This window comes from Bubalus kerabau, chromosome 23 (assembly GCF_029407905.1).
Source record: "Bubalus kerabau isolate K-KA32 ecotype Philippines breed swamp buffalo chromosome 23, PCC_UOA_SB_1v2, whole genome shotgun sequence".
Classification (NCBI taxonomy): domain Eukaryota; kingdom Metazoa; phylum Chordata; class Mammalia; order Artiodactyla; family Bovidae; genus Bubalus; species Bubalus kerabau.
In genome coordinates, this window is record NC_073646.1 from 29,223,629 (window position 1) to 29,250,969 (window position 27,341).

Here is a 27,341-nt window from a genome sequence, read left to right on the forward strand (position 1 = left end):
CGTTTTTTTCTACCCGGAAACCACGGAAGCCGGACCTGGTGACGAGACCGAGTCGCGGCGGCGGGAGCCCGACTGGCCTCTGGTCCTCGCGTCGGCCCCGCGGAGCCGGACGCTGCCCCCGGCGCGGCGGGGAGAATGGTGCCGAGCGGCCCCGGGCCGGCCGCGCGCCGCCGCTAGTGAGCTCCGAGCGGCCGCGGGCGTCCGGCGAGCAGCTGGCCCGGCCGGGCCCGGGGCGCGCCGCTGCCCACCGGGGCGGGGTGAGCCAGGGCGGGCGGGGGTCAGGGCTCGGCCGGGGCTGACGAGGGCCGGGAGGGGATGAACTGGCTGGGTTTCGCCCTCACGTCTCGGGCTGCAGCCCGGACTCCAGCTGCTGATGGGGGTTGGTCCTGGTCCGGCCTAGGCTGGTGGCCTCGGCCTGGGTCGCCGGCCACCGGGGTTTGTCCACTCGCGTCCCCGGAGCCAGCGTTCCCTGGAGGCCCTCGAGATGGCAGGACTTCCCACGTCTGGAGCCCAGGCCTGGATAATTTGGATTTGGCACGGGGAACGTGTTGGTGGTTTGCTTTTGTTGACTTTGGGACGCGTTTGCGTTATTCTTCCATTTGCGAAGGATACACATTTCAAGATGGGAGGGAGAGACTTGGGTACGTGCGACACTTGAAGTGAACTAGTGGTATTTTTTTGTGTGTCAAGCTTGGTAACTGTCCAGAGCGGGGGTGGATTATCATCCTCACTTATATTTTAATAAACTAAATTGAGTGGCTTCAAGGTAATCTAGAGGCCGGTAATTCTAGTTCCCTTGATAGGCACCCTCTGGAATAAGACTAGGCCTGTTGTGCTGCTTTCGATCGTGTAAACACCATAATCGGTGGACAGCTGGTGAGGGGGCCTTTGTTGAAGAATCCGGTGTCTGTAGTTTAGTTCTCAGCCGATGACAGCCTTGGCTGAGTGTTGAATGATGAGCTGCTTTGCGGTCTGCCTGAAAGCAGGAAAGCTTGTGGTTGCTGAATTGCTACTTTCCCGCCTCAAAGGTGAGCCCTCTCGGGGAGGTAGCGGGAGGCTAGACCCCAGGGTTGGTGATGACTGTTGGTTTGTCCCTGTAGCACTCTTTTTGGTGAGCTTGGAATCTGAGCTTTTTGTATCCCATCTGTAGATAGTGCTCGGTTCCGGCTTGAATGATAAAAGCACCCTCCGCTCCCTCACTGCATCTAAGAAATCTCAAAGGAAATAGACCTGTTGTGCAACTGAGATATACTTTATGACTCCAAGACTGTTTACTCTGGGAGTAAGGAGGCAGTGTGTTGACTTCCTAGTAAAGGTTGGGAAGAATTTCTGTGGCCTAATTGAGATGGACTGGAATCAGGGCTGCGGAGGGCGTCTGGGTTCTAGGATCACAAATGCTGATGGAGCGCACCTGCTCTGTTGGGGCGGGAGCTGCAGCTGCTGCAGGGAAGCGAGACAGACCTAAGTGCAAATATAGTTTTTGCTGGCCAGGGACTTAATTAGAGAAAGGGATGGGGGATAAAACGTGGCAGGACTTAATTGCCATATAGAGATACCAGCTATTAGAGATTTCCTTCTGATTAGGATCAGAAAACCTTCCTAAAGGAAGTGACTTTTTAAAAAAAAGTTTTAATTTTTTTGTTGTGGTACAGCCGATTAACAAACTATGTTGCAATAGTTTGAGACGAACAGTGGAGGGACTCAGGCATACATATACATGTATCCATTCTCCCTCTAGCCCCAGTCCCATCCAGGCTGCCACATAACCTTGAAGGAAGTGACTTTGGAGGTGGACCGTGAAGGATGGGGAGGGTTTGGGTCATTACAGATTTGCTGGGAAATAGAAAGCTTGGGCCTTTGGTGGAAGGGCAAACTAGGTAGCTAGGCAGTAGGTGTCTGGAAGTATTTGCAGAGACAGCTGGTTAAGGGTTGAATGCTTTTCTGCTTCAGAAAAACACAGGCTACCGAGTCTGACTTCTGGTGGTTTTCTGGGTTAGAGAACTGTTTGCATTTGATGTTTGTGTCTTCTTTTGTTCAACAGCCAATGACACGAAGCAGTGCTTAACTCATTTTAAAGACAATGAAAAAAGATGCTGATTGTAATTCCTGTCTGGTATTAACAATCAGGAAATTAAATGTGCTGTCCTCGAGTGGTTTATGTGCCTGTGTTTAGTTTGCAGGAGCACAGCTCTAGTAACATCTCTGCCACTCTGGCTGCAGCCGAGTGATAAATGGCCGACTTTTAGCCATCACCTGAGTGTTTTTAATGACACTTAGTTCACTTCACAGAGATGCTGTTTGTTTCTATTACCCAGTTGTTGAAGAACTGTTGAGGCTGTTCAAACAGGACACCATGTAATTGCCCTGGAATGTTATGATTAGTCTTAGGACCTCACTGGCTTCAGCCGTAGCTTTTCGTTAAACATACTAGGGACCAGCTTAACTTTTTACTCCTCCTCTTTGACTCCTCTTCCCTCTCTCCCCACTGCTCTGTCTCCGCCTTGTTACAGTCAAGTGTCCTAAAAAGAGTGGTCCTAACAGGGATGGCAGGTCTACGGGATGTTTTTGTCACTGTTAACCTGCTACAGAGTGATACTGACTTGTGAGAGGGCTTTACAATTTTTTAAGATAAGTTAAAATTTTTTTTTCACTGAGACATTGCAATTAAAATGAAAAAAAGGTAATGGAGGAAAGATGATAAGAGTTTTTAGCAAATTAAATTTCCATTTAGGATTTGTTTGGTAAATGTAGAAATCCTTAAATTATCTTTTCCATACCAGAGGTATGCACTCTTTCTGTGTATAATTATAAACCTGGGGACTGTAGAGCAGTGTCTGATGGTGCTGGCATTTGCCATTTTGGGCTATTTGTTTTAAAATGCTGTTTTCAGAACATATCCCAGTCTTGACACTGTGTTCAGATGTTATGATTCCATGTTGTGTTCATTTAATCTTGTCATCACTCATGATTTGTTTTCTTAAGTATCTGTTAATTAAATCCCAAATCATTACATCTCAATCCAAAGATACTTTCAGTTTGGTTTTTAAGTAGGTCAGCAGTTAAAAAAACTAAGAACAAAGAAATGAGTTATTTTCAATTTTGGGACTAAGATGAATTTATTTGTTAAAAAGAGGGATCATGTTGGAAATTCCCATGATTTTATGTCATGATTTTGAAAACGGAGCGATGCATTAAGTAGTTACAAGTAAGTAGAAATACAGCCAGTCTGAATTTTGGAAAATAAGTCATGAAATTATATCAGCCCACATTGTTTTCCTTTTGTCTTTATTTGAGTACTGTTATTGCCTAAAATGCACATTTAGCAACTGAAACTTTATGCTTTCTGTTATTTCCCTTTTGATCATTTAAACTTGTTGAGTGAAACAAGTTTTTGAGAGTCTCTTCTGCCTTGTAAGTTGTATTAGATTAAGAAACAAGAAACTATTGGCAGGAGATTCCACTAATCCTTGCTTTATACTCTGGTAAAGGTGCTGAAGTGGGAGTTGCCTTGCTAAAGAGATGGGAAATAAGGTAACCGTTTTAAACTTCAGAAAAAGTTCATTTTAATTGTGCTCATATTGAAGTCAGCTAAAATACACTATCCGTGGTACGTGAATTTTTTTTCCTCCTATCAGGCATTTGACTTGAAATCTACTTATCAACCCTGGTGTTGTGATTGATGGCACAGGTTTTGAGGTCAGGTGGATTAAGTCAGAATCTCAATTGAGTACTTCCTGTGACTTTTTGGTAATACAACCTTGTATAAATTCACCCCTTTTGATTTCAGTTTCCTCTTGGGTAAAGTGAGGATAGGCATATTTACTTGGCAGTGTTGTGAGGATTAGGAAATATGTATGTAAAGCACTTGGCACGGAGCCTGGCCCCGCACATGTTAAATGGTGGCTATTAAAAATGATCCTTAACCCCTAATGGGAGAGGTTTCTACTTATATCACTATTGATGTCTTAATTGCAAAATTGTATGACTGCTACTCAGTGTGTATCTCACTTGATGGGGTGGACTCTGTATTCAACATCTCCTGGGAGGCAGTGGAGCACTTGGTTAATGTCCAGGCCCTGGAGTCTGACTGGACTTGAATCCACGTTCATTTAGGACTTTGGGCAGCTTAGCCACTTCCTTATGCCTGAATTTCCTCATCTGTAAAGTACAGATGTCAAGAGGATAAAATATGTGCAAAACTCTTAGAACATCGTGCTTCACTCATCAAAGTGGGTGGTAAAGTTAGATGTTACTGTTGAGCACCTTCCCAGTGCCAGGCACTGCCCGAGGGAGGTGTGCAGAGAGCGTCACAGAAATGAGAGCCCACAGGAGCAGGATGCGTTTGGAGTTCAGTTGGGCTGAAGGAGGCAGTGGGGCTGGAGAAAAGCCACTGTTGAGAGACACTGCAGCCGTGGGAGCAGCGGGGCTGGTAACCGGTAACTGCTGGGGTGTAGGAGAGAGTCCCGAATGGCTGGCAGGGGTCCTGGGTAGAGAGCTGTCTTTCTTTACGAGGAGGAGCTGATGTGGAGACTTTGGATAGGCTTTGACCTGGATGGGTGGTTCGAGGTGCCTGTGGGTCCTCTCCGTGGAATGTTCCAGTAGATGGATATTTCCATCTGGAGTGAGGAAGTAGGTGAAATTGACAGGAAGCTGTGAATGAGTGTGTCCACCTTGAGCAGAGGCCCAGCCGGAGCCTGGGGGGAACCCCAAGTTTTGAAGAACAGTGAGAAGGAAGAGCAGCCAGGAGAGGGAGGTCCTGGCAGCTGGAAGGTGGGGTCGCCCTTGGCATCCATTGCCACTGGGAGGTAATAAGGACCGAGACCCAGACCTTGGCTTCAGCGTCCAGACCTTTGTGGAGACCTTGACGTTTTTCTTAGACTTTGTTGCTCTGCATTTGCTTCTCTGAGGGTCTTTTCCATCTGCATTCACTTTTTTGTGGGGGAGGGAGGTGATTTCTCAGTGCTGGAGAGCTGGGTGTTGAGATTGCCCAGCGTTTCTTTGAGACGAGCCCATGTCCTCATCTCTGCTGAGTCTTGGATAATCCGGCATCGCATCCATTAATGTTCTTTATTAGCCTTAGGGTTTATAGCAACCAGCCTTAAAACCCTTTGACTATCTTAAACATCACAGGATATTTGAGAAGGCTACTTTAATTTTTACACTCAGAATGAGCCTCTCCCACATCAAGGTGACAGCCTGGCCTTTTCTCTTAGCATAAGACTAGCATGTTTCCCGCAGTGGGCGTTAGAACAAGCTTGCCTCCCTCGTCCTCCCTGTATAGTCCCCCTGTGGGTTCTTCCACCACTTCCCTGACTCCTAGTCTCCTCAGAACTTTGAAAAGGCGGTGACTTTATAAGAGAGTTTTAAGGAATTTCTCATTTAGCCTAAGGTCAAAAATTCAGTTTGATAAAATGGTGGTTTTATTGTTCATGTGAAGTGAACTTTTTGATCTGGGTCACAAGTAGTGTTTTAGTGTAACTTAAAATAAGTCAGGAACTGTTTAGGAAGTATCTGGGAGTGTGGAATCCCCATCCTGTGCAGAGATTCTAGTTTTAAACTGGAACAAGTCGCCATGTGGTATACTTTAAAGTACGTGGGCTGTGGAGAGGGGCAGAGAGATGCACAGAGGACTCGTGTATCGGCATGATGAGTGTTAATTTACTTCCTTTCCAATAAAATATCATAATTGCTAACTTATCTGTTTCTGCCTTCGCTGTTCCCTCGGGAGGCCTTCCTCTTTCACCGGCTCGCTCTCTGCCTGTGAATGTGTTGGTTTCCTCACTTCTCGTGACCCCCACGGCCCTTCCTCCCTCTCATTTGAACCAGTGGGGTCCCCCTGTTATCATCTCTTTACCGTCTGAGTCCCCCCAGCCAGAGTGAGGTTTCAGGGATCCCCAGTGATCTCTCCAGGTGGAGGATTGTGTTTATGCAAGCCTAAGTTCACCTGAGTACTCGAGGTTCAGAGACCCTTTCTTTTGTTACTGCTAATGCTGGGTCACCTCTTAGCAATATTTGGCTGATACTTCCTCCTCCTTGACACTCTTCTCCTATGCCTCGTAGGACCCTTCACCATCCTGGGCACCTGTTTAGCTCAAGGTCACCCCACCCCAACCCCAGGCTCTCCCAGCCTCTGCCCCAGTGGAGGAGCCCACGCTTGTCTGGGGAAGCTCTGCACCACCTGCCCTGGGAGCACGCAGCACCGGGCTGTCTGGAGGAGTCTAGTCCATGTTCTGATTTTAGTTTTTAGTCAATGTTCTGATTTTAGTTTTGGTTTCTCATAAATCCAAACACAGATCGCCGCAAGAAAGGCTTTGCCTTTCTTTAGCACAAGGACATATTAAACAACTGTCCTGTTTTCTGTTTTGTGTTTTTTTTTTTCTCTAGGTGGGTTTAACAAATTTTCTTTGTTGTTTATTGCCTTTATTAATGAAGAGAATGAATGGAATTAAGGTTTAATGAAATTTTATTTGGACCAGGAGACCAGCAGGGTCAATTGACAGTCATTTATAAATTTTAGTTAGAAATTATTATAAAAGAAATACATTCTCATGATGGAAATGTTAAAGAAAGACATAAAATCTCACCACCTAAAAGTAACCACCCTTGTTTACATGTTGAGGGTGTGTTATGTGTTTTTTTCCCATATTGGTGCTTGCGTAGCTCTCATACTTTAAAAACCTGAGATAACCTCATTTTGTGTGTTTTAGATCTGTGTTAATGGCTACATAGTTTTCCTACTGGGGCTGTGTTATACTTTAACCACTTCCCTACGACTGTTAGATATCTGGTTTTCCAGGTCTTAAAATTGTATATACTCCTGAGAAGACTGTCATAGTAGTTAAGTCTTTGTTTTCAGCAGTGAGGGTTTTCTCAGGTTAACTTGTTAGAGGCAGAATCACAGGAGAGTGTGCTGAGCTTTGGTGCTGTGGGCATGTACCTCCAGGCTGGTCTCCAGAAAGCTTGTAACAGCCTCTTCTCTCCCCCTTTTTAGGATCTCCTAACTTGCGGGTTGCTGGAGTTAACCCTAGGATAATCTCAGCATTGCCTTTTGCTTACTTAAAAAGCTGCAGCCTGCTGTTCAGTGTTGTCATTAAACTCGTCTCAGAGCTCCGGGTCCCGAATCGATGGACTTTGGTTGTGTGCGCTCACACTGTGGGTCCCGAATCGATGGACTTGAGTTGTGTGCGCTCACACTCGTGAAGTTGGCTCTTGATTGCGTTCTGTGTGCTTTACCTCCCTAGGCTTTGCAGGGAGGCGGGTCCACAGCCCAGGTCAGTTCTTATCTTTATCCTGGTGAACATCTCCGATTGGGGGTGGGATGCATGAGTGTAGGAGAGGTCAGCTGGTGTGCTTTCTCCTCCCCGTAGAGCTTAACTTATTTTTAATTAAAAGTGAGACATTTACTGTTGAGAGGATGACAGAATTTTCTTGTAATTCTTTGCAGGGGAGATAAATTTGTTTAGCCCTTGTTAATTCATCTTTGAAAACACTTGTGAATGGTGGAAAGGAATTTTAACTTTATGAAGTATTTGGACTTTTAATAATTTCACTTAAAAAAAACAAAAAATGCTTTTACTTTTTAAGTGAATCCAATAGGCCTCCTCTGGAACTTGCTCTAATTAAATTGGTGTATGTTGACATTGCTTGCTAATTTGGTGGTTATTTATGTTGAGATATATATACATGTTTATATGTATATGTGTGTTTATATATATGTGTGTTTATTTTCTAGAGTGATACGGTTTTAATGATAGCTTTAGAAGGGAATTCAAATTTTTTTTGTTTTTCTAAATATTTCATTATTGTAGTTCCACATAGCGAATAGTCCTAATTATTTTATATGCAATTCAGATTTCATTGTTTTCTTAATAAATGGAGCTCTAATTTACTGTTGACATTTTTGTTTCTGAAACCTACTAATATTTTATTTTTTAATTGAAGTATAGTTGATTTACAATATTAGTTTCAGGTGTACAACATAGTGATTTAATACTTTTGTAGATTATACTCTCTTTAGAAGTCTTATAAAATATTGGCTGTATCCCCTATACTGTCCACTACATCTTTGTAGCTTATTTATAGATGGTGATTTGTCCCTCTTAACCCTCTACTGCTATTTTGCTCCTCTCCCCTTCTCTCTTCCCACTGGAAACCACTAGTTTGGTGTATCTGTGAGTCTGTTTCAGTTTTGTTATATTCATTTGTTTGTTTCATTTTTTAGATTGTACCTATAAGTGATAAAATGCAGTATTTGTCTTCCTCTGACTTATTTCACTAAACATAAGACCCTCCAGGTCCACCTGTGTTGTTGCAAGTGTCAAGATTCATTCTTTTTATGGCTGAGTACTAATCCATTATATGTATATGGAATGTCTTCTTTTATTCATTCATCTGTTGATGGACACTTAGGACATAGGTTGCTTCCATGTCCTGGCTGTTGTAAATAGTGCTGCTGTGAACACTGGGATGCATGTATCTTTTTTAATTATTATTTTTGTAATAATATATACCCAGATACATACCCAGGAGTGGAATTGGTGGATCATATTGGTAGTTCTATTTTTAGTTTTTTGAGGAACTTCTGTACTGTTTTCCATAATGACTGCATCAATTTACATTCCCACCAGCGGTTTACTAGAGTTCCCTTTTCTACATCCTTGCCAACATTTGTGGTTTGAAGCCTATTTAGTGAATAGAGAGTTCTATTGCTCAGCATCCTTGACGGTATTTGGTATTGGCCGTGTTCTGAGTTTTGGCCTTACTAATAAATGTGTCCTGGTACCTTGTTTTAATTTGCATTTCCTGATGGTATATGATGTGGGAGCAACTTTTCATATGCTTATTTGCCACCTGAAAAATCTTTGTTGAAATGTCTGTTAAGCACATTGGCTAATTTTTAAATTGTGTTGTTTATTTTCTCATTGTTGAGTTTTTATAGTTCTTTGCATGTTTTGGAGAACAGTCCTTTATCAGATGTCTTCTGCAAATATTTTATCCCAATCTGTGCTTGTCTTCTTATTCTCTTGACAGTGTCTTTTGTAGAGCAGAAATCCTTCATTTTAATGAAGTCTAACTTACCACTTCCTTTTTTCATGAATGGTGCTTTTGATATCCTTATCTAAAAAGTCATCACCAAACTCAGGGTTTTCCCAGTGTACCTTCTAGAAGTTTTGTAGTTTTGCATTTACTGTCCGGTCTGTGATCCATTTTGAGTTCGCTTTTGTTAAGAGTGTAAGGTCTGTGCCTGATGCTGCTGCTGCTGCTGCTGCGTCGCTTCAGTTGTGTCCGACTCTGTGCGACCCCATAGACGGAAGCCCACCAGGCTGCCCCGTCCCTGGGATTCTCCAGGCAAGAACACTGGAGTGGGTTGCCATTTCCTTCTCCAATGCATGAAAGTGGAAAGTGAAAGTGAAGTCGCTCAGTCGTGTCCGACTCTTAGCGACCCCATGGACTGCAGCCCACCAGGCTCCTCCGTCCATGGGATTTTCCAGGCAAGAGTACTGGAGTGGGGTGCCATTGCCTTCTCCGGGTCTGTGCCTAGATTCATCTTTTATGGCGTGCATATGTGCAGTTGTTCCAGCAGTATTTGTTGAAAGACTTGTCTTTGCATCCTTGTATTGACTTTGGTCCTTTGTCAAAGATTAGCTGCCTGTATTTATGTTGGTCTGTTTCTGAGTTCTCTGTTCTGTTTCACTGATACAGTTGTTCTTTTGCCACTACCACACCCTCTTGACTATGTAACTTTATAGTAAGTCTTGAAGTCAAGTAGAGTCAGCCCTCCCACTTTGTTCTTCTCCTTCAGTGTTAACTGTTTTGGTTTTTTACCTCTCCATATAAACTGTAGAGGAAGTTTGTTGATACCCATAAAATAGTTTGCTGGGATTTTGATTGGGATTGTGTTGAATCTGTAGGTCAAGTTGGGAGGAACTGACATCTTGACATACTGAATCATTGTATTGACGAACATGAAATATCGCTCCATTTATTTAGTTCTTTGATTTTGTTCATGAGAGTTTTGAACGTGTACGTGAAGTCGCTCAGTCGTGTCCAGTTCTTTGCGACCCCATGGACTGTAGCCTGCCAGGCTCTTCTGTCCATGGGATTTTCCAGGCAATAGTACTGGAGTGGATTGCCATTTCCTTCTCCAAGGGATCTTCCGAACCCAGGGATCGAACCCGGGTCTCCCGCATCATAGACAGACGCTTTACCGTCTGAGACACCAGGGAAGTCAAGTTTTCCTCATATATATCTTGTACATATTTGTTAGATTTATCCTTAAGTATGTGGCAAGGGGAGTGCTAACGTAAATGATACTGAGTTGTTCCTGTTGGAACATAGAAGAGCAATTGGCTTTTGTATATTAGCCTTGTATTCTGCAGTCTTACTGAAATTACTACTTTATTTTTCAGTGTAAGTCGGGACTCATTTGATTCATTTAAGAAACTTATATTTTAAAATTACCTACTTTGTGTTTAGATATTGATAAGTAGAGACAGTAAGATGTTGTGTCTCCCAGCAAGAGGCTTACAGCTTGGTTGGGAAGGTAGACATGTGCACAGGCAGCTGCGGTGAGGTATTTCATTCTGTGTGAGAAATTTTTGGCGTATACTGGGGACATAAGGGTGAAAGTCACTTCTCCCTGAGGGACTGCTAGGGGTGGGAAATGTTTCATAGGATGAGGTAACCCTTCAGCCGGAACTTGAAAGAGGGGAGTTGAAGTAGTGAGAAATGGCGTTATGACGGTCAGGAGGACCTGTGGACTCAGTTGCAGGCAACTGTAGTGTTGTCTAATGTGTTCTAGGAATTGTAGACAGTCAGTCAAACCATTAAGCAGACAAGACGTAGTTTATGGTGACTATAAGGAACTTGGACTTTATCCTTAGGTCATTTGGAGCTCTGAGATAATGAAGCAGTGACAAGATTAGATTTGCATTTGAAAAAAGCCACTGACAGGAAGATGAATTATTTGACCCATAGTAGGAAGATCCAGTTGAGACTCGTAGCAATAGCTGCAAGTGAAGATGATGAGGGCCTGAACTAAGGGGAGTATCAGAGGAGTATGGAAAAGAGGAGTCAGAAGTAAGAGATGGTGAAGAAATAGAATCTTAGCTCTTAGTAGTTGCTTGGGTATGGGGCAGCAGTAGTCTAGGATGTTTTCCAAAGGTCTAGGTTGAGATGGGAATACAGGAGGAAGGGTCAGATTGGGCAGGAATGCAGGTTAGTTCAGTTTTTTGACATGTTGTAGAATATATTAAGTACAGGGATAGTCAGTGGGCACTTGGATATAGAGGTCTTAGGGCTGTGGGACATGTGGAGGACTGATGCAGTGGTCAGTCTCCATCATCTTAAGAAGATGGGGCAGAGCAGGTAGATCTGAGATAACATTTTGGGAAGAAAATCCACAAGATTTGCTGATGGATTAGTTTGATGATAGTGGTGAGGGAAAGTCATACAGCTAAACGAGGAGTGTGTTGAGGAAAGTTTACATTTTGAAATGCTTCCACTAAAAAAAGAATAAAAAAATCTGAGATAAGATTCCAACTGCAGAGGTTAGAAAAACCAAGCTGAGCTAAACCAAAGAAGGCCAGTGCTGAAAAATAAATTTTTTTTAATGTAGAAAGTACTAAAAAAGAAAAGGAATTATCTAGATATAATCTATAAACCCAAATACTACTTTTTTTTGAAAACACAAATACAATACAGCTCTGGTAAGACTGATTAAAAGGAGAGAGAAGAAGACAAACACATCACAACATTTGTAATGAAAAAGAACAGGACTACAAGTAAAAATTGAACAAATCACCAGATAATACTGGCTTCCCTGGTGGCTCAGACAGAACAGAATCGGTCTGCATTGCAGGAGACTCGGGTTCGATCCCTGGATCAGAAAGATCCATTGGAGAAGGGAATGGCTACCCACTCCAGTATTCTTGCCTGGAGAATCCCATGGACATAGGAGCCTGGCAGGCTGCAGTCCATGGGGTCGTAAAGAATCAGACATGACTGAGTGACTAATACTTTCACAAGTAAAAATTGGACAAATCACAAGATAATACTGTGCCAGAAATGTTAAAAACCAATATAATGTGCAGTTTCCTAGAATAATGTCTTATCAAAATTACTAAAAATAGAAGATATAGATTTAAAAAAATATTTATTTATTTTTGGCTGTGCTGGGTCTCTGTTGCTGTGAGCGGGCTTTCTCTAAATGCAGTGAGCAGAGGCTACTCTAGTTTTGGTGCGAGGGCTTCTTGTTCAAAACAGGGGCTCTAGGGTGTGAGGGCTTCAGCAGTTGCAGCACATGGGCTCAAATAGTTGTGGCACATGGGTTTTGTTGTCCCAAGGCATGTAGAATCTTCCCAGACCAGGGATCGAACCTGCGTCCTCTTCATTGGCAGGCAGATTCCAACCACTGGACCACCAGGGAAGTCTAACTTATTTTTAAAGCAGGAATAAGTAGTTAAGACAGCCCGTCAAAATACAAAACTAAAAAAAACTTGAGTCCAGATGTTTTTTTGGTCAAGGTCTATCAAACTTTGGGGCTTCCCTTGTGGCTCAGCTGGTAAAGAATCCACCTGCAAGACGGGAGACCTGGGTTCGATCTCTGGGTTGGGAAGATCCCCTGGGGAAGGGAAAAGCTCCCCACTCCAGTATTCTGGCTAAAGAATAGGGCTGTATAATCCATGGGGTTGCAAAGAGTTGGACACGACTGAGTGATTTTCACTTTATCAAGCTTCCCAGAGAAAGAAGCAAATATATATGTTTTTCTAGAAAATAGATGAGTGAACACAATTAGTTAATCCTATGATATTGGAATGACCTAACCATACTAGTCAGGGAGTATATATAGCCAAGGAGAGAATGATTTTGGCTGTGAATAGATGTGGAAATTCAGAGTAAAATTTAGCAAACATAAGTCAGCAATATAGTTTTAAAAGATCACGATTATATTAAATTTATTCAAGGAACGCAAATAAATCGTTGTGAAAAAAATCAATGAGCATAGTTCATGTTAACAGATTAAAGGAGAAAAATTGTTCAGAGGTTGCAGATAAAGCATTCATTAAAATGTAACAGTTATAATGAAATTCTCTTTGCAAACATGAAATAGAGGGTGCTTCCTTAACCTGATGAGGAATTTCTTTCAGAAATCTTTAACATATACCACATTTATTAGTGAAGCGTTAGAAGCATTTCCTTTAAAGTCAGGAATGAGGCAAGGATTCCTATTATTGCCCTTCTGTTCATTTCACTGAAGGTTCTAGTCAAAGTAGTAAGAGAAAGAAAAAAGATGAAACAAGGGTTGGAAAGAAACACTGTTACTGCTTGTGGAGTTACTGTCAAGAGAAGCTACAGTCTAATTCGAATTTGAAAGATTGTAGCAAAGTGTCTGGAATTGAGATCAATGTACAAAAGTCTATTGCTGTTATATAAACTAATAACAATGGAAAACATCATTTTTAGAAGATACTGTCAATGGTAGCTACATAAATTATCTTTGAATCAATCCAACAAGATGATTAAGAGAAAATTTAAAAAAAAAAACTGTTGAAAAAGAAAGTGGACCCAAATAGATGTTTACTGCTAGAGGATATGAGGTTTCTTTAGAAAATGATGAAAATGTTTGAAAATTGATTATGGTGATGGTTTTCCAATCTGTGAATTGAATTGTATACTTTAAATGAGTGGATTACATGGTGTGCGAATTTTATCTTAATAAAGCCCTTAAAAAAATTAAGAACCTGTCATAGGGCCCAAAATGTCATAAACCATATTTAAGGAAAACCCACAGAATTGGAGTAGTTATATATAATGTTTAGAAAAAATTGGAAAAAAGGTCCAGTGTTTAAAATATCCCAGAACAAAAAACCTTTGAATGTTAATAAGACATAGACAAACAACCTACTGGTGAATGGCCGAAGATTCAGGCAGTTCACCTAGGAAGAATCTATATGGCTGATAAAGAAGTAAAAAGATACTCTTCTTTTCAGGGAGATGTAATTTAAAATAATGGTGAGATACAGTTTCACACAGAGTATCAAATGTTGGCATGAATGTTGGGAAATGGAGCGAGTGCTTTCCTTGCAGTGGGGGGCTGGGGAGAGGAGTATAAACTGGGACGACTTCCTCAGAGAGTCTGACAGTTAGTCAGGTTGCAGATGGGCCTACCTCTTTGTGTTAGAACCACTCTTGTGCCTGCTGTGGCGTCCTCTGTGAGTGAGACAGTGGGCAGAACCCGAGATAACTCAGCTGTGATACAGTTGCATCGTGTACAGCAGCTAAACCCAGTGGACTGGGTCAACAGATTGTGTCTCAAAAAGAGAAGGTTGAGTCAAAGCCTTGTGAAAACAGGTACACAGCCACACAGCCTGGCTTGTTGCAAGTGGTTGCTCTTTGTTCTTAGGTGCTGTTGATGCGTCTTTTTCTCTCTCAACTTTAAAAGCTGGCACATATTTTAAAAATAGATGTTAGTATTGTAGCCTGATCATACATACAAGAACTTATGTGCCTCTGCTGTTCTTGGGGCCAGGAGCCGGGCTGTAGCAATGAACAAGACGGGCAGCGTCTCTGCTCTCATGGAGTCACGAAAGAGGGATGATAAGACTGTAAACAAGTAGAAATTTAACTGAACAGTGTGAAAGGAATTGACGCAGGGTTCTGGGAGATCGGGGATGGGGGGTAGTCACGGAGGGGCTCTCTGAGGAGCTGACTACTGAGCAGAGACCTGCTTTTGAAGAAGAGCAAGTATGTGGAAGTTTAAGGGGGTAAGGACTCTAGGCAGAGGTAAAAGCCTTCAGGTAGGATATGTTCAAAAATTCCAAGGACAAAATAGGAAGAAGTTTAGCAAAAGGAGTGCAAACCTGTGCTTTGAAAACTGCAAAATACTGAAATAAATGAAAGAGAACATAAATCAGTGCAGAGGCACCCCAGGTTCGTGGACTGGAAGACAAATATTGGTAAAGCGGCGGCACTCCCCAGACTGATGTGTAGGTTCAGGACCATCCCTCTCTAAGTCTCAGCCGACTTCCCTGTAGAAATTGAGAGCTGCTCCTGAGAAAGATGAGTGTGGCCAGCGCCCAGTGAATAGGGGAGGGAATGTTGGTGGAGATGGAGTTACTGCGGCTGGCGGGGCTTCTGGATCATGACACCCTGTGGGCCTTGACAGGAAGGCTCAGCTTTAAGCAGGGGAGTGATAAAATTCAGTATTTGTTGAGTGCCTGCTCTCTACCAGGTGCTGGAACGGGCAGGAGCATGGTGGTGAACAGGATGGAACGTTGAATAAATAGAATTCCGCTCTTCAGTGGTAGGAAATGAGAGCACCCTCAGCTTATTTTTGTACATGTTGGCATGTATTTGTGTCGTATCAGTGACCTACTTACCTGATTTCTTAAGTAACGTGGAGGTAGCAAATGTTCCTTAAAGAATAATTAAGAAAATTCCAACCAAAAGAATGTCTTTCAAAATCCTACCATTTGGAAATAATGACAGTTAATATTTAGTGTTTGTTTTTTTCCCCCTTCTAGTCTTTGAATGGATTTATGATCAAACAGTTCTCAAGTTCAATAACGTGTGACCTCCTCACCCGCCAACCCCATTAAAGAAACAAGTGAGTCATAGGTTTTCTTTCGGCGAGTCTGTCAGTGATTCTGATGAATTCCTTTCAGGTGGAGCTGATCAGAATAATGTTCAACATCAACCCCCTGGAGAACCTGAAGCTGTACATCAGCAGCCGGCCCCCCTTGGTGGTGTTTATGATCAGCGTCAGCGCCATGGCAATAGCTTTCCTGACCTTGGGCTATTTCTTCAAAATCAAGGAGATCAAGTCACCAGAAATGGCAGAGGTACAGTGAATTCTCAGTTCTCCTCTCAGACAGGCTGGGCCTTTGTAGGGTGGGGAAACACCTTTTGGCTCTCCACATGCCTTTCTTTGGTTCGTGACTTATTTATCCCAGTGAGAAGGAGTCATATTTATTGAGAATTTTTGGTCTTCATCTTGCAGTGACTCACTTTGGTAGGAAATAACCTAGTCAGATAGTTACTGATTTAAATAATGCTCCCAGCTTTAGTGAGACTTTCAGCAATGAAGCATGTATTTTAGAAAGTGTATTTGTACAATGTGTCAAGAAGTTTGAGAACTAACTTTTTGCTATTCACATTAAATTAGCTAATTGCAATTTTAAAAAACCATAAGCATTTATTTTAAAACCATATATTGTCATGGAGTTTTATACTGTACTGAAAGCCTTTTAATTGGGAAGAAAGAATTATAAAATATTAGAAAGCAGGATTTTATTTCCAAATACATTTCTCTTATCAAGGAAGACTTTAGTTATCTACAAACTTGCCTTACAGATTCAGTTTTTGGTCAGTTTAAATGAATTATTTGGGCATTGCTCTTTAATTGCTAATCTAGGTATATAGTGGTTTTTGAACAGTCATAATACAGATTTTATGTTTTTGGAAATTCTCTAGGGGTCCAATGGTTGACTCAGTGATTTGACTGCCAAGGGCCTGGGTTCAGTCTTTGGTCGGAGAGCTAAGATCCCACAAGCCATGCAGCACAGAGCTCCCTTCCCACCCCCAAAAGCATGTTCTTGCATATCAGAAAACAATAGTTAATAATGTTTAATAGAGATGAATGACAGTATACCTGTTAGTAAGTTTACATTATGCTGAACCACTGATATGGTGAATTTCCTGGTGGATAAGTTCCCTTTGGGACAACTTAGTTTCCATTCTAGTAGCTTCTGTGAGTGCCCCCTGAACTTTTCCTTCTTGGGTGTGTTCCTGGGTGGGGATGGGGGCGGGGGCGGGATTGCGTTCCTGTCACAGTGTGTGCGGCTCGCGATGGAGCAGAGCTCCGCTCAGTGGCGCGGGGATGGCGCTCACTCCTGTGCTCTGCACCATTTTGGATTATAGATGATCTTGGCAAGAGGAACCACCTTCTCTGAGACAGGGCAACAAGCTTGAGCTACTTCTCCCACTAAACGCTACCAAAGAGTTTCTTACCAGGAAACGTACTGGCTGGCTTAATTCTCCCTTTTCTGACCCTGCCTGAGTCTTTAGGGCTGAGAATGAACATTCTAGTCACAACCAAAGTTCTGCAGCATCCTGGCATTGCTCTCCCTCCAAGCTCAAGTCCATGTTGAATGCTCAGCCAGGGCCAGAGGTTAAGATGTAGCCTGGATAATTAGCCCTTGATAAGCAGAATGGAGCCCGACCTTGGCCTTGGCCAACTGTTCAAAATGGACTCGAGCTCTGCAGGAAAGCAGAGCTGCAGGATGCTGCAGAACTTTATGATTTAATTTAGGGATTTTATTTTCAAATGAAGAGCCTGGGTATATAGGGAAAGTTTGGGACTGTGAATCAGAAAACTTAATTCTGATTCTGCTGCTCTCACCTCAGCTGGAGTTGGAGAGTCCCCATTTTGCTCTGGGTCTCTTGGCTCATGTCTGGAATATGAAGGGGTGAGACTAGAATGTTCATTCTCAGCTCTAATGTTCTTGAATGGTCTGCTGAGTTTTCAGGTGTTAGGGAGAGTGTAATTTGAAATTGCTGGTTGCCCTCGTACTAAATGTCCAGTACTGATAAACTGGGGCTGTAAAAGTAGACCTGACCACTCGGGAATTACTTGAATGGCATTTTTAATTAATGTTAGAGTTACTGGATGTGTCATTTGGTTTGTCTTCACATGTGGCAGCTTTCTGTAGATACATTACTTGGGAGAAAGGAGTTGTGTGGAACAGCCTAGGTTGATTTGTTGTTGCCATTCTAGCCTGAGTTCATCTTTTGAGTTTCAGCTCAAATGAAAAAACACCCTGGTGGATAATTTACTATGTTGGTATCCGTTTTAAAACTGTTTATAGTTTAAACCATCAGTACAGATATAAAGAGAAGCGTGAGAACATGTTTTCTCCTCCCTTTTGAAATTGTTTCTGTCCTAAAGTGGCACCCAGGGTCCATGACGAGGGGGAGAAAGTATTAACATCAGGGTGGGTATTTACTGCAGTTTCATGTTCTCAAGAGAGAGAGCTCGGTGTAGAAAAGTGACCTTTTAAGAAAATATTTTAAGGCAGCCTTAATTTTTAAAAAATAGCTAATGGTACCCAGAGGAGTGGGGGGTGTGAGAGGGAGGTTTAGGAAGGAGAGACATATGTATACTTATGACTCATTCACACTCTTGTATGGCAGAAACCAGCACAACGTGGCAAAGCAATTAGCCTCCAATTAAAAATAAAATGATAAAAATAGCTCATTGTAACTGCTAAATGAGTTTAGATTAATACTTTGAATGTTTTACTACTTTTGTTCAAAGCTGTCTTTCCTTTTCTTTTTTTTTTTTTTTTAATATATTTATTTATTTGGTTGTGCTGAGTCTTAGTTGAGGCATGTGGGATCTAGTTCCCTGACCAGGGATCGAACCTGGGCCCCCTGCATTGGGAGCCCAGAGTTTTAGCCACTGGACTACCAAGGAAGTCCTAAGCCGTCTTTTCAAATTTGATTCTGAGGCTAGATGATTTTCTGTAAGTATAATATCCTTTTTTCTCTTCACATATATTCCTGAGTTGTTTCAACTCAGTTTATTTAATAGTCATGCCAATGAAGAGTTCATACTTTAGATTTTGAGTGTGAGAGTGTTTGGAATTCCACAGTTCTGCCCGTGCAGGAAGCTGCGGGCTGTACTCCCACTGTCATTCTGAAGCACTGACTTGGAGGCACAGTTGCGCTGCTGTGTGATGCACACCGCGGGCTGGGACTGTGCCACTGCGCCGGCGGCGCTCAGACGTCTCACCCTTGCTTCTCTTCCGTTTTACCAAAGGACTGGAATACTTTTCTCCTGCGGTTTAATGACTTGGACTTGTGTGTCTCAGAGAATGAAACGTTAAAGCATCTCACAAATGACACCACAGCTCCGGAAAGCACAGTGACCAGTGGCCAGGCCAGGACATCCACGCAGTCCCCACAGCCCCTGGAGGATGCGGGCCCAGTGAACATCTCAGTAGCCATCACCCTCACCCTGGACCCACTCAAACCCTTCGGCGGGTACTCGCGCAACGTCACCCATCTGTACTCCACCATCCTCGGGCATCAGATCGGACTCTCGGGTACGTTGAGTGGCAGCCAGCTCCCCCAGGCTGTCTCTGGCCACAGCTGTTGCCACACAGAGTATGAGAGTGTCCGGTTTCCCTCCTCAGACTGTTGCTTAGTCTTTGTGCGTGTCTTCCCTTTTGTTGAGTTTGAACCAACAAAGTCAGAAGGAACCATTTCTACTACATCTTCACTTACTCAAGTGCTTGGTATGCAGTAGGTGCTCAATGAAGGCTTGTAAGTGGGAGACTGGGAAGAAACTATAAGGCCTATTTATGGTCTTAACATTTTTAAATACACATTTTTTATTCGTATTTTTAAAGTTTTATTGAAGTATAGTTTGTTTACAATGTCGTGTTAATTTCTGCTGTACAGCAAGGTAACTCAGTTATACATATACGCTTTCTCATCTTCTTTTCCATTACGGTTGTCACAGAATATTGAATGTAGTTTCCTGTACTGTGCAGTACGACCTTGTTGTCTATCAGTTCTATCTAATAGCCTGTGGAGGGGAGGGAAGGGTTGGGAGTTTGGGATTAGCAGAGGCAAGCACAGGTCTGTTCTCTGTATCTGTGAGTCTGTTAAACACAGATTGCTTAAATTCTGTTTCATCATGCTGGAGTTTTCAGTACATACTACAGATATTGCTGTTAGTCTTAAGTTTTTTTGGAATGCACTGGGCTAAATGCTAGGAATTAGAAAAAGCCCAAGATCTGGTCTCCTCTCTGCAATTTTGGGATATGAAAGAGACAAGCATAATGTAAGTTAATATTCATCAAGCACTTAAGAGTAGTTCCTGGCAGACAGGAAATGCTGTATATATGCTTGTTAACTAATATTAAACACCTGTGGAACATTGAGCGCTGCCCTTGAACTAGTACCAAACCCATGACAGACTGTAGGTGAATCAGGAGAAGGTTGAACAAGTAGTGGAAGCTGGAATAATCAGGAGGGGCTTTGTGTCAGAGAATTGGGCCTCAGAAGAATCATCTTTGGTTACCAAGAACCTTTTAAAGTCCTTAAAGGAACTGGGGAGTGCCTGGCAGTCCCCTACTGGCTGCTCCTGGTGAGAGGTATTCCCGAGTAAGGCAGTAAGGGCAACGGCTGGGTTTTCCACATAGTGGGTGGACCTTTTTCTTTTGCTGTGATGTTTGATACCTTGGTGTTCATTTGTACTTTTTCCCTCACCTGTCCCATGACCTTTCTTAAGTCTGACCTGCTGATCCTCAGTCTGCTTATCTGTGAAAGGGTTACAGTAACACTTCTTTGGTCTTGTTCATGGGATAGTGGTCCACTAAGTGAAGTAATGCATGCGCTGTGCCAATGGGGAGGACTCATGCAGCCCCAGCCTTCCCACCCAGGCATGGCCAGGCCCTGGTGTGGCCTCTCCAGGCGGTGGCCGAAAGCGGCCTGGCTGTGTTTGCCACATCGTGGGTCTGCCCGGTGAGCAGGCCTCAGAGTCTGGCTCGGAACAACCACTGTTATTCCCGAAACCCCGCAAAGGCAGGGGTCCCACCTCCTTGGGTTGATGGGATTCCTGGGTGGGTTTGATCTCAGGATTCAGTCAAATCCCAGAGAATCATAAATGTATGATTTCTTGCCTTATTTACCAAAACACTGATTTCTCTTTCCAGGCAGGGAAGCCCAGGAGGAGATAAACATTACCTTCACCCTGCCCACATCCTGGAGCTCGGACGACTGTGCCCTTCACGGGCATTGTGAGCAGGTGGTGTTCACAGCCTGCATGACCCTCACAGCTCACCCTGGCGTGTTCCCCGTCACCGTGTAAGTGCTCCCTGACCCCCACAGATGTATGTGCGAAGCTGTTTACCGTGAACTTGACTAGGATGCTTTAGCAGCAAATTCTCAGGACAGCTGGCGTCACGTTACCTTGTAGAATTGTCCTCTCTGGGACTTGTCTCTAGGATTATTTCAGTTTAATTTGCTTTTCTGAGGTAAAACTCTGCATATAAATATCAGAGGGTTAGTGTTTCAGTAAGGTCGTAAAGGCATCTGGTTGTTTGCAGGTTTTAGACTTCCTTTCCTGTTGGTAGAAGAAGCCACAGGAAGGATGCATAAGAGCTGATCCTGTGACCATAATGACGGCTTCTGAACAGTATTTTGTTCATTTCTATTATCCAGGAAGAGTTATATTTTAAATTGATAGTATAAATTGAACCTTCTTTTCCATGAAATAGTTACTGTTGCTGAAACTTCTTCTTTTTTATTTTTTGAGCACTTGTCAGTGTTAACTGCTTTGCCTTTAAGGCTGTTCTTGCCTCTGCTTTCTCTGTAAAGGAGGTAATGATCTGTAAGTACATGAAATACACAAGGTGGAGCCTATTTAAGGATCTTAGGGTGAATCCTTTTTAAATAATTATCCTGGGATTAATCTGTTTTAGATGTTTGGAGGTCTGTAGGCCAAATTCAGCGTTATTTGCTGTTGGTTGTAACAGCTGATGGAGAAGTTTGTGTGGAAATGCCAGTGGTGACTGCAAGTTTAGCCTCTTTGAGAAAATGGGCTTACAGGAAGCGACTCCTTTCTGGTGAGAGGACCTAGGATTGAATTCCGAAAGCAAAAATCTTAACACCCAAACTCTCAAGTGTCGGTGCCTAGTTCTTATTCTGTCGTGTTTATTAATTAAAAAAAAAAAAAAATCACTGAACTAAAAACATAATAGGCCTTATCTCAAGAAAATACGGCTGTCTCCGATTTCTCCTTCCCCACAAGAGGCCCTGCTCAGCGCCGTGTCCCACCCCCTTCTCCTGCAGACAGCCGCCGCACTGCGTTCCCGACTCCTACAGCAACGCCACGCTCTGGTACAAGATCTTCACCACGGCCAGGGATGCCAACACAAAATATGCTCAAGACTACAACCCTTTCTGGTGTTACAAGGGGGCCATTGGAAAAGTCTACCATGCTTTAAACCCCAAGCTTACAGTTATTGTTCCAGACGTAAGTGGGAAGAATCCTGTGCGCCTGTGTGTGTCCAGCAACTGTTAGAGCAGACCCCGCTTACCTCCTTCCTTGGGTTAGCTTAGATCCTGCCATTCTTGATCTCCATCCGGGTGGGGAGGCCAGCTTGGGGGAGGCTGGAGACTTGCTGAAACACGCCACCCCTTTGGTTAAGGAAATCGCTTCTGTTCTTCGTTTTCCACTTTGTCCAGCAGCAGTTATGTATCGATTGCGGCTGTGTGCCTAACTCAGAGGGGCTGCTGGGGAGGCTGGTCCGTCTTCCCCCTGCACACGCCCCTCGCTGAAGCGTCTGTGGTTAGTGGCGGTAGGAGCAGTGCACAGTGTGGCATCCAGGGAGGCCGATGTAAACAGGAGAGGACTCTGGCTGGAGACTGATGGGTGGGCTTTGACTTTACAAAGAGAAGAGGGGGAGGCCCTGTCCTCTGAGCTAGTGGGTGATTTGCCGGTTTTATTTGCTCCGCAGACTGGAGCCCACTTTTAAAAGACTGCACTGAATTTTTGTAAATGTTCTTCTCTTCTGTCAGTACATGCCAGGTGGATTTCTTTTCTTTTTGCCTGGTCCCTCTCTTTCCTTATGTCTCACTTTTATCAAGTTGTGGGCGTTGGAACACCAGGGCCTGCAGGAGCGAGCAGTGGAGCTGAGACTGTGCGGTGGGCAGGGGCCAGGTTCCCGAAGGCCCTTTGGGCCTCACTGAGGCGTTTAGATCTCAGAGGAGGAGGCCAGCACTGCCTGCATTTGGGCTGTAGGAAATTTGTAAAGCAGTGTGTCAGGAAGACTGGTCTACCCCCCAATAATGAAATGGGGTGGAGCCTGAGGAGGCCTGGAGCTGTGAGAAGGAACAGGAGTGGAGGCCTGGCTGGGATCTCAACAGCTGGCCGGGCCTGGTGGCGGTTGCCTGTGGCGCTCAAAAGCGTGAGTCCTGGCTGGCGTTTGCAGCCAGGGGCTCGTCGACGTGGGGAAAGGCCGCAGCCTCTATGGGGAGGAGTAGCAAGGGGTTAGAAACAGACTTGGGGGGCCAGCTGTGCAGCTTGAGGGCTGTGAGAACAAGAAGACAGAAAGGGAAGGGCAGGGGTTAAAGGCTCCGGGGAGAGTTTGAGCAGAGTACTGGTTTAGGAAGGGAGGGTGTGGGTGGTGTCTGGAACACCACGAGCTCTGGCTTTCCTCGTTGAGAAGACAGGAGAACCTTCTGTTCGCATGTGAGAAGGAACACTGAGGCAAGCCTAGAGGTTTTGCCCTCTGATGGCAGGAAGCCAGCCTTAAAATCTCAGTGACTCAGTGTGGGTGTCTCTCTGGTTCTCTTTGTTTAGGATGACCGCTCGTTAATAAACTTGCATCTCATGCACACCAGTTATTTCCTCTTTGTGATGGTGATAACGATGTTTTGCTACGCGGTTATCAAAGGCAGACCCAGCAAACTGCGTCAGAGCAATCCTGAATTCTGTCCCGAGAAGGTGAGTGGTGGGTGGGGTCTGGCCCAGGACTGCTGTGGAGGTCTCTGGGTAAAGTCCCAGTTAGTCCTATTTGCACTTACTGTGGATGATTCCTTTTCTCCAGGGAAATTAGTTCCTGTCTATCAGTAGCCATTGCCCCTCAGCCTATAATATGGTGTTGCATTTTCAATCATATACCCAGGTCTTTGGTGGGAAAAAACCATTCTCACATCCCCACTGGAGGGACTTCCCTGGGGAAGTCCCAACTGCTGCTGGACTCTGTCCTTCCAGCGTCCTGGTCAGGGAACTAAGATGCCACATGCTACACCGTGTGGCCAAAAAACAAAACAAGCGAAAATTAGATCATTAACAAATTACGTACTGGGGACTTCCCTGGTAGTCCAGTGGCTCAGACTGCACTCCCAGTGCAGGGGGTCTGGGTTCGATCCCTGATCAGGGAACTAGATCCCAAATGCTGCCATTGAGCCCTGGTCCAGCCAAATTAAATATTTTTTTAAAAAAACGACTTTAGAAATTCTGTATTTAAAAAAAAGTTCCCCACTGGAGAACAGCTAACCCTGAGGGCTGCCTCCGTTCCACTGAGGTCTGCATGCTGGTCACTTCCCAGAGCGCTGAAACTTGGCCCCATCTCAGCTCGGCGCTTCATGAGATCAGCTGATTTCTACTCATTACCTCCTAGATGAGCTTGATCTTTTTAGCGTTTAATCGTTCCCCCGCCTGGCAGATGCGTGCGTGTGGCTCCCTGGGTTCGGGGCTGAGCCCAGGCCCCCAGTAGGAGAGCTGGTGGGGCTGAGTTACCTGCTCGTCACTGCGTGACCGGTTGGCCGTCTTGCTCTCTCCTAGGTGGCTCTGGCAGACGCCTAATCCCACAGCTGCCGTTTTCCGAGAGAGACTGAAAGAACCATAATCATCGCCTGCTGAAGCCAGCCTGGGCCTGGACACTCTGTGAATACATTATCTTGCAATGTTGGGTTATTCCAGCCAAAGACATTTCAAGTGCCTGTAACTGATTTGTATATATTTATAAAAGTCCATTCAGAAATTGGGCCAGTGATGCACGTGCTTCGCACTGGGTGCCACCAGAACCCTTCAGCCTCACCCGCGGACTTGGCGGGATGGCCCACGCGGCCGGAGAGGATTCGCGACCTCGCTGCCGGAGCAGGCCGTGCTGTCTTTCCCGGGGGCCCGAGGCGTGTCACTGCTGTGGGGGAGGTTTGCTTTGGTTCTTGTTCAGCCCGATCTGTACAGAATGTTCAAAACAGTCTGCACCTTTGATATGATACTGCATTTCCAAAGCCACCCCAATCCAGTTTGTGGATTTTATGTGTCTGTGGCTTAATAATTATAGTAACAACAATAATACCTTTTTCTCTGTTTTGCTTGCAAGGAAACATACCTTTCTAAGTTTTTTTTTATCCCCCTCTTTTTCCCTTTGAAGAGAAAATAGTCACATTTTACTACTACTCTAGTTAGGAGAGATTTGTGCTTTTATCTTGAGTAAAAAGTTAAATATTTAAAAGTCACTTACTTGGTAAAGATCAAAGTTTCATTTTCCACGTGGACAGCGAAGAGCCTGGTCTTGTTTGAGTTGAGCTGGCTCAGAGTGCTCCACTGTCCTTTTTCTTCTCTGTTGTCCCTTACCTCTGGTATAAAAGTTGAAACAGCTTCCTCACTCCAAAGGGCTTCAAAAATGAAGTACAGATGGCTCTAGAGTGAAAGCGAGCCGTTCTCTTTTCTGCAAATGACAGTAAGGAGAGGAGAGGGTGATGGTTCAGTCTAATAGTCATGAAAGGGTTTCTTGTTTTCTTTGAGGAGGGAGTGGATTTTTCTTTCCCTGGTGTTTTATGGGGAGGTGTTTCATTTTTATGCAGTTAACATACTTGGAAGGAAATGGCAACTTATAGATACAACATTAAGAAAACGTTGGCTGTGAAATCTGAGGGAAAATGATTCTGATTTGCCATTTATCAGGAAAACCAAAAGCATTTTTTTTTTCTTATAACATTCTGATAATCTACTTCTTTTATCCCTTTTTCCTTCCAAGCCATCTTCATTTTAAAATGGTTGTGCATCTTTTCTAGCCCTTTATCACTTGTGTTATTACCATTTTTCTTCACAGCTTTTTGCCTTACTGACTCAGAGTCATTAATGATTTCTGAGAGTTCTCCCAAGCAGTGATAGAGCAAAAGGGCAGTTAACAGTCTTGGGCGCGACTGCCCGCACTTCTTTCCCTTAACTCCAGGTCTGTAGCCAGTTCTAAATTAGAGCCAGCCCTGCAGTCTGAAATATATTGGCCTAGTACATTTTATCCCAAGTTTTTTTTTTTTTAAATCCCAGGCATTTTTGAATGGAAAACATTTGTGGGCTTTTACTGAAGGTTATTAAAATAATCATCATAGTAACTTGATACGTTAGTACTTTTTTTTTCCTTTTAGTACATTTCAAGCACAATAATCAGACTTGTCTATCCGTTTTTTTTAATGATATGAGTTGCTTACCTGATGCATAGCTAATCAGTTAATTTAGTTTTCTCTTTAGAGACTTTGAGACTTACAAGATGAGATTGAGAAAAAGCCATTTGCTTGGCCTTTAGAAACATCAGTATCATTAAGACCAACAGATTTTAGATGAAGCTGCTACTGAATTAATAAAATCCCAAGGAAGTAGAGTTACAGGAATAGATTATTAACTGGCAGAGTAATATAAAAGGAAGACAGGTGAAAAAAGTCAGTTTCACTGGTTCGTTGGGTCCAGCTTGTTGCTAATATTAATGACCCTTGTGTTAATTACAGGAACTGGCTGGCATCTGCTGGCAGGGGAGGAGAGACGCTGTTAGGCACAAGGAAAGGAAGTGCCAAAAACGCCTGGACAGTATGACTTGTCACGAGGCCAGGACACAAACACTTTAAACCCAGCATTCTCCCCTCACAGGTGATCTCAGATCTTACAGAAACCCAGTCAGGTGTACAAAGAAGGCTGGGGATGCCAGGGGTGTTGGGTCCACCGACCCTCAGCAAGTCCAGAGGACCCGTTACTATCCGGGCACTGACAGACAAGGCCCTGTCCTCCGCTGTCCCTCACTGGGAGGGCGGGGGACCTCAGGATGAGAAGAGGGTCGTAGACAGGGCCTGTCTCCCCTCCAGGGGCGACCCTGTGCAGAAGCACTGGCCCGTCCTCAGGCATCTTGGACTGGAGTCCAACAAAAGGTCAGCAACTTACTATTAAAACAGTTGTTTCAGATCATATTGATCTCTTTCCCTTTTCCTTTTGTCCTTCCACTGTATGACTTGAATCAGTTTTGATTCTATTTGTAAGTTTTTCTCGTCGTTAGGAACCTGCCACTTCTGTTGCGTTCTCTCGGGCAGTGTGTAGGGGTTCAGCCTCCTGGATTTTCACCCTCCTGCAGGCACTGTGGGGCTCCGAGGGCCAGCGGGTCCGTGTCACTCACCTTGCTGCATGATGGTCGGTAGCCGATCTGTTCCGGCATTCACTCCCAGGTTAATTTTCTGTGTTGAAACTGTGCACATGTGCTTTCCAGAATAAAATGTCTGAATTTACTTGCTGTGTCTCCATTTCCTCCTGTCTGCTGGGTGTTTTCTAAGGGAAGAACATACACGGTAAGTCAGTGGGGATGTTTTGCAAGCTGTTCTTAAGTGTCAGCTGTCGTCAGGATGAGGGGCGGGCACTATTTCCTGCCAAGCACCCAGGTCTTCTCCCCCAGAGTACAGAACCTTAGTATGCTGGACCACAAGTGCTCGCAGCCCTGCCCAACTCCTGCCCGGGAGGAGGAAGAGAGATACAGAGCGGTAGGAGCGTTTGAACG

The 27,341-nt window shown here is 44.0% G+C and overlaps 1 protein-coding gene across 2 annotated transcripts; it reads left to right on the forward strand.

The window, feature by feature from the left end:
* On the forward strand, positions 1-27,075 carry TMEM248 (transmembrane protein 248). Of its 2 annotated transcripts, none has more exons than XM_055561274.1 (7): positions 1-257; positions 15,666-15,842; positions 18,821-19,106; positions 20,724-20,874; positions 21,862-22,045; positions 23,375-23,518; positions 24,362-27,075. In XM_055561274.1, the coding sequence occupies exons 2-7, from the start codon at positions 15,684-15,686 to the stop codon at positions 24,380-24,382; spliced, it is 945 nt and encodes a 314-aa protein (XP_055417249.1). In that variant the 5' UTR covers positions 1-257; positions 15,666-15,683; the 3' UTR covers positions 24,383-27,075. The 2 variants fall into 2 exon arrangements, with proteins under 2 accessions (XP_055417249.1, XP_055417250.1); XM_055561275.1 differs by lacking the exon at positions 1-257 and adding an exon at positions 597-1,028.
* The last annotated feature ends 266 nt before the right edge of the window (positions 27,076-27,341 follow it).

Coding starts and splice junctions, on each gene's coding strand:
- TMEM248 (XM_055561274.1), top strand. CDS start 15,684: ATGTTCAACATCAACCCCCTGGAGAACCTGAAGCTGTACATCAGCAGC. Junction 19,107..20,723: donor GCATCAGATCGGACTCTCGG/GTACGTTGAGTG, acceptor TTCTCTTTCCAG/GCAGGGAAGCCCAGGAGGAG. Junction 22,046..23,374: donor TTACAGTTATTGTTCCAGAC/GTAAGTGGGAAG, acceptor CTCTTTGTTTAG/GATGACCGCTCGTTAATAAA.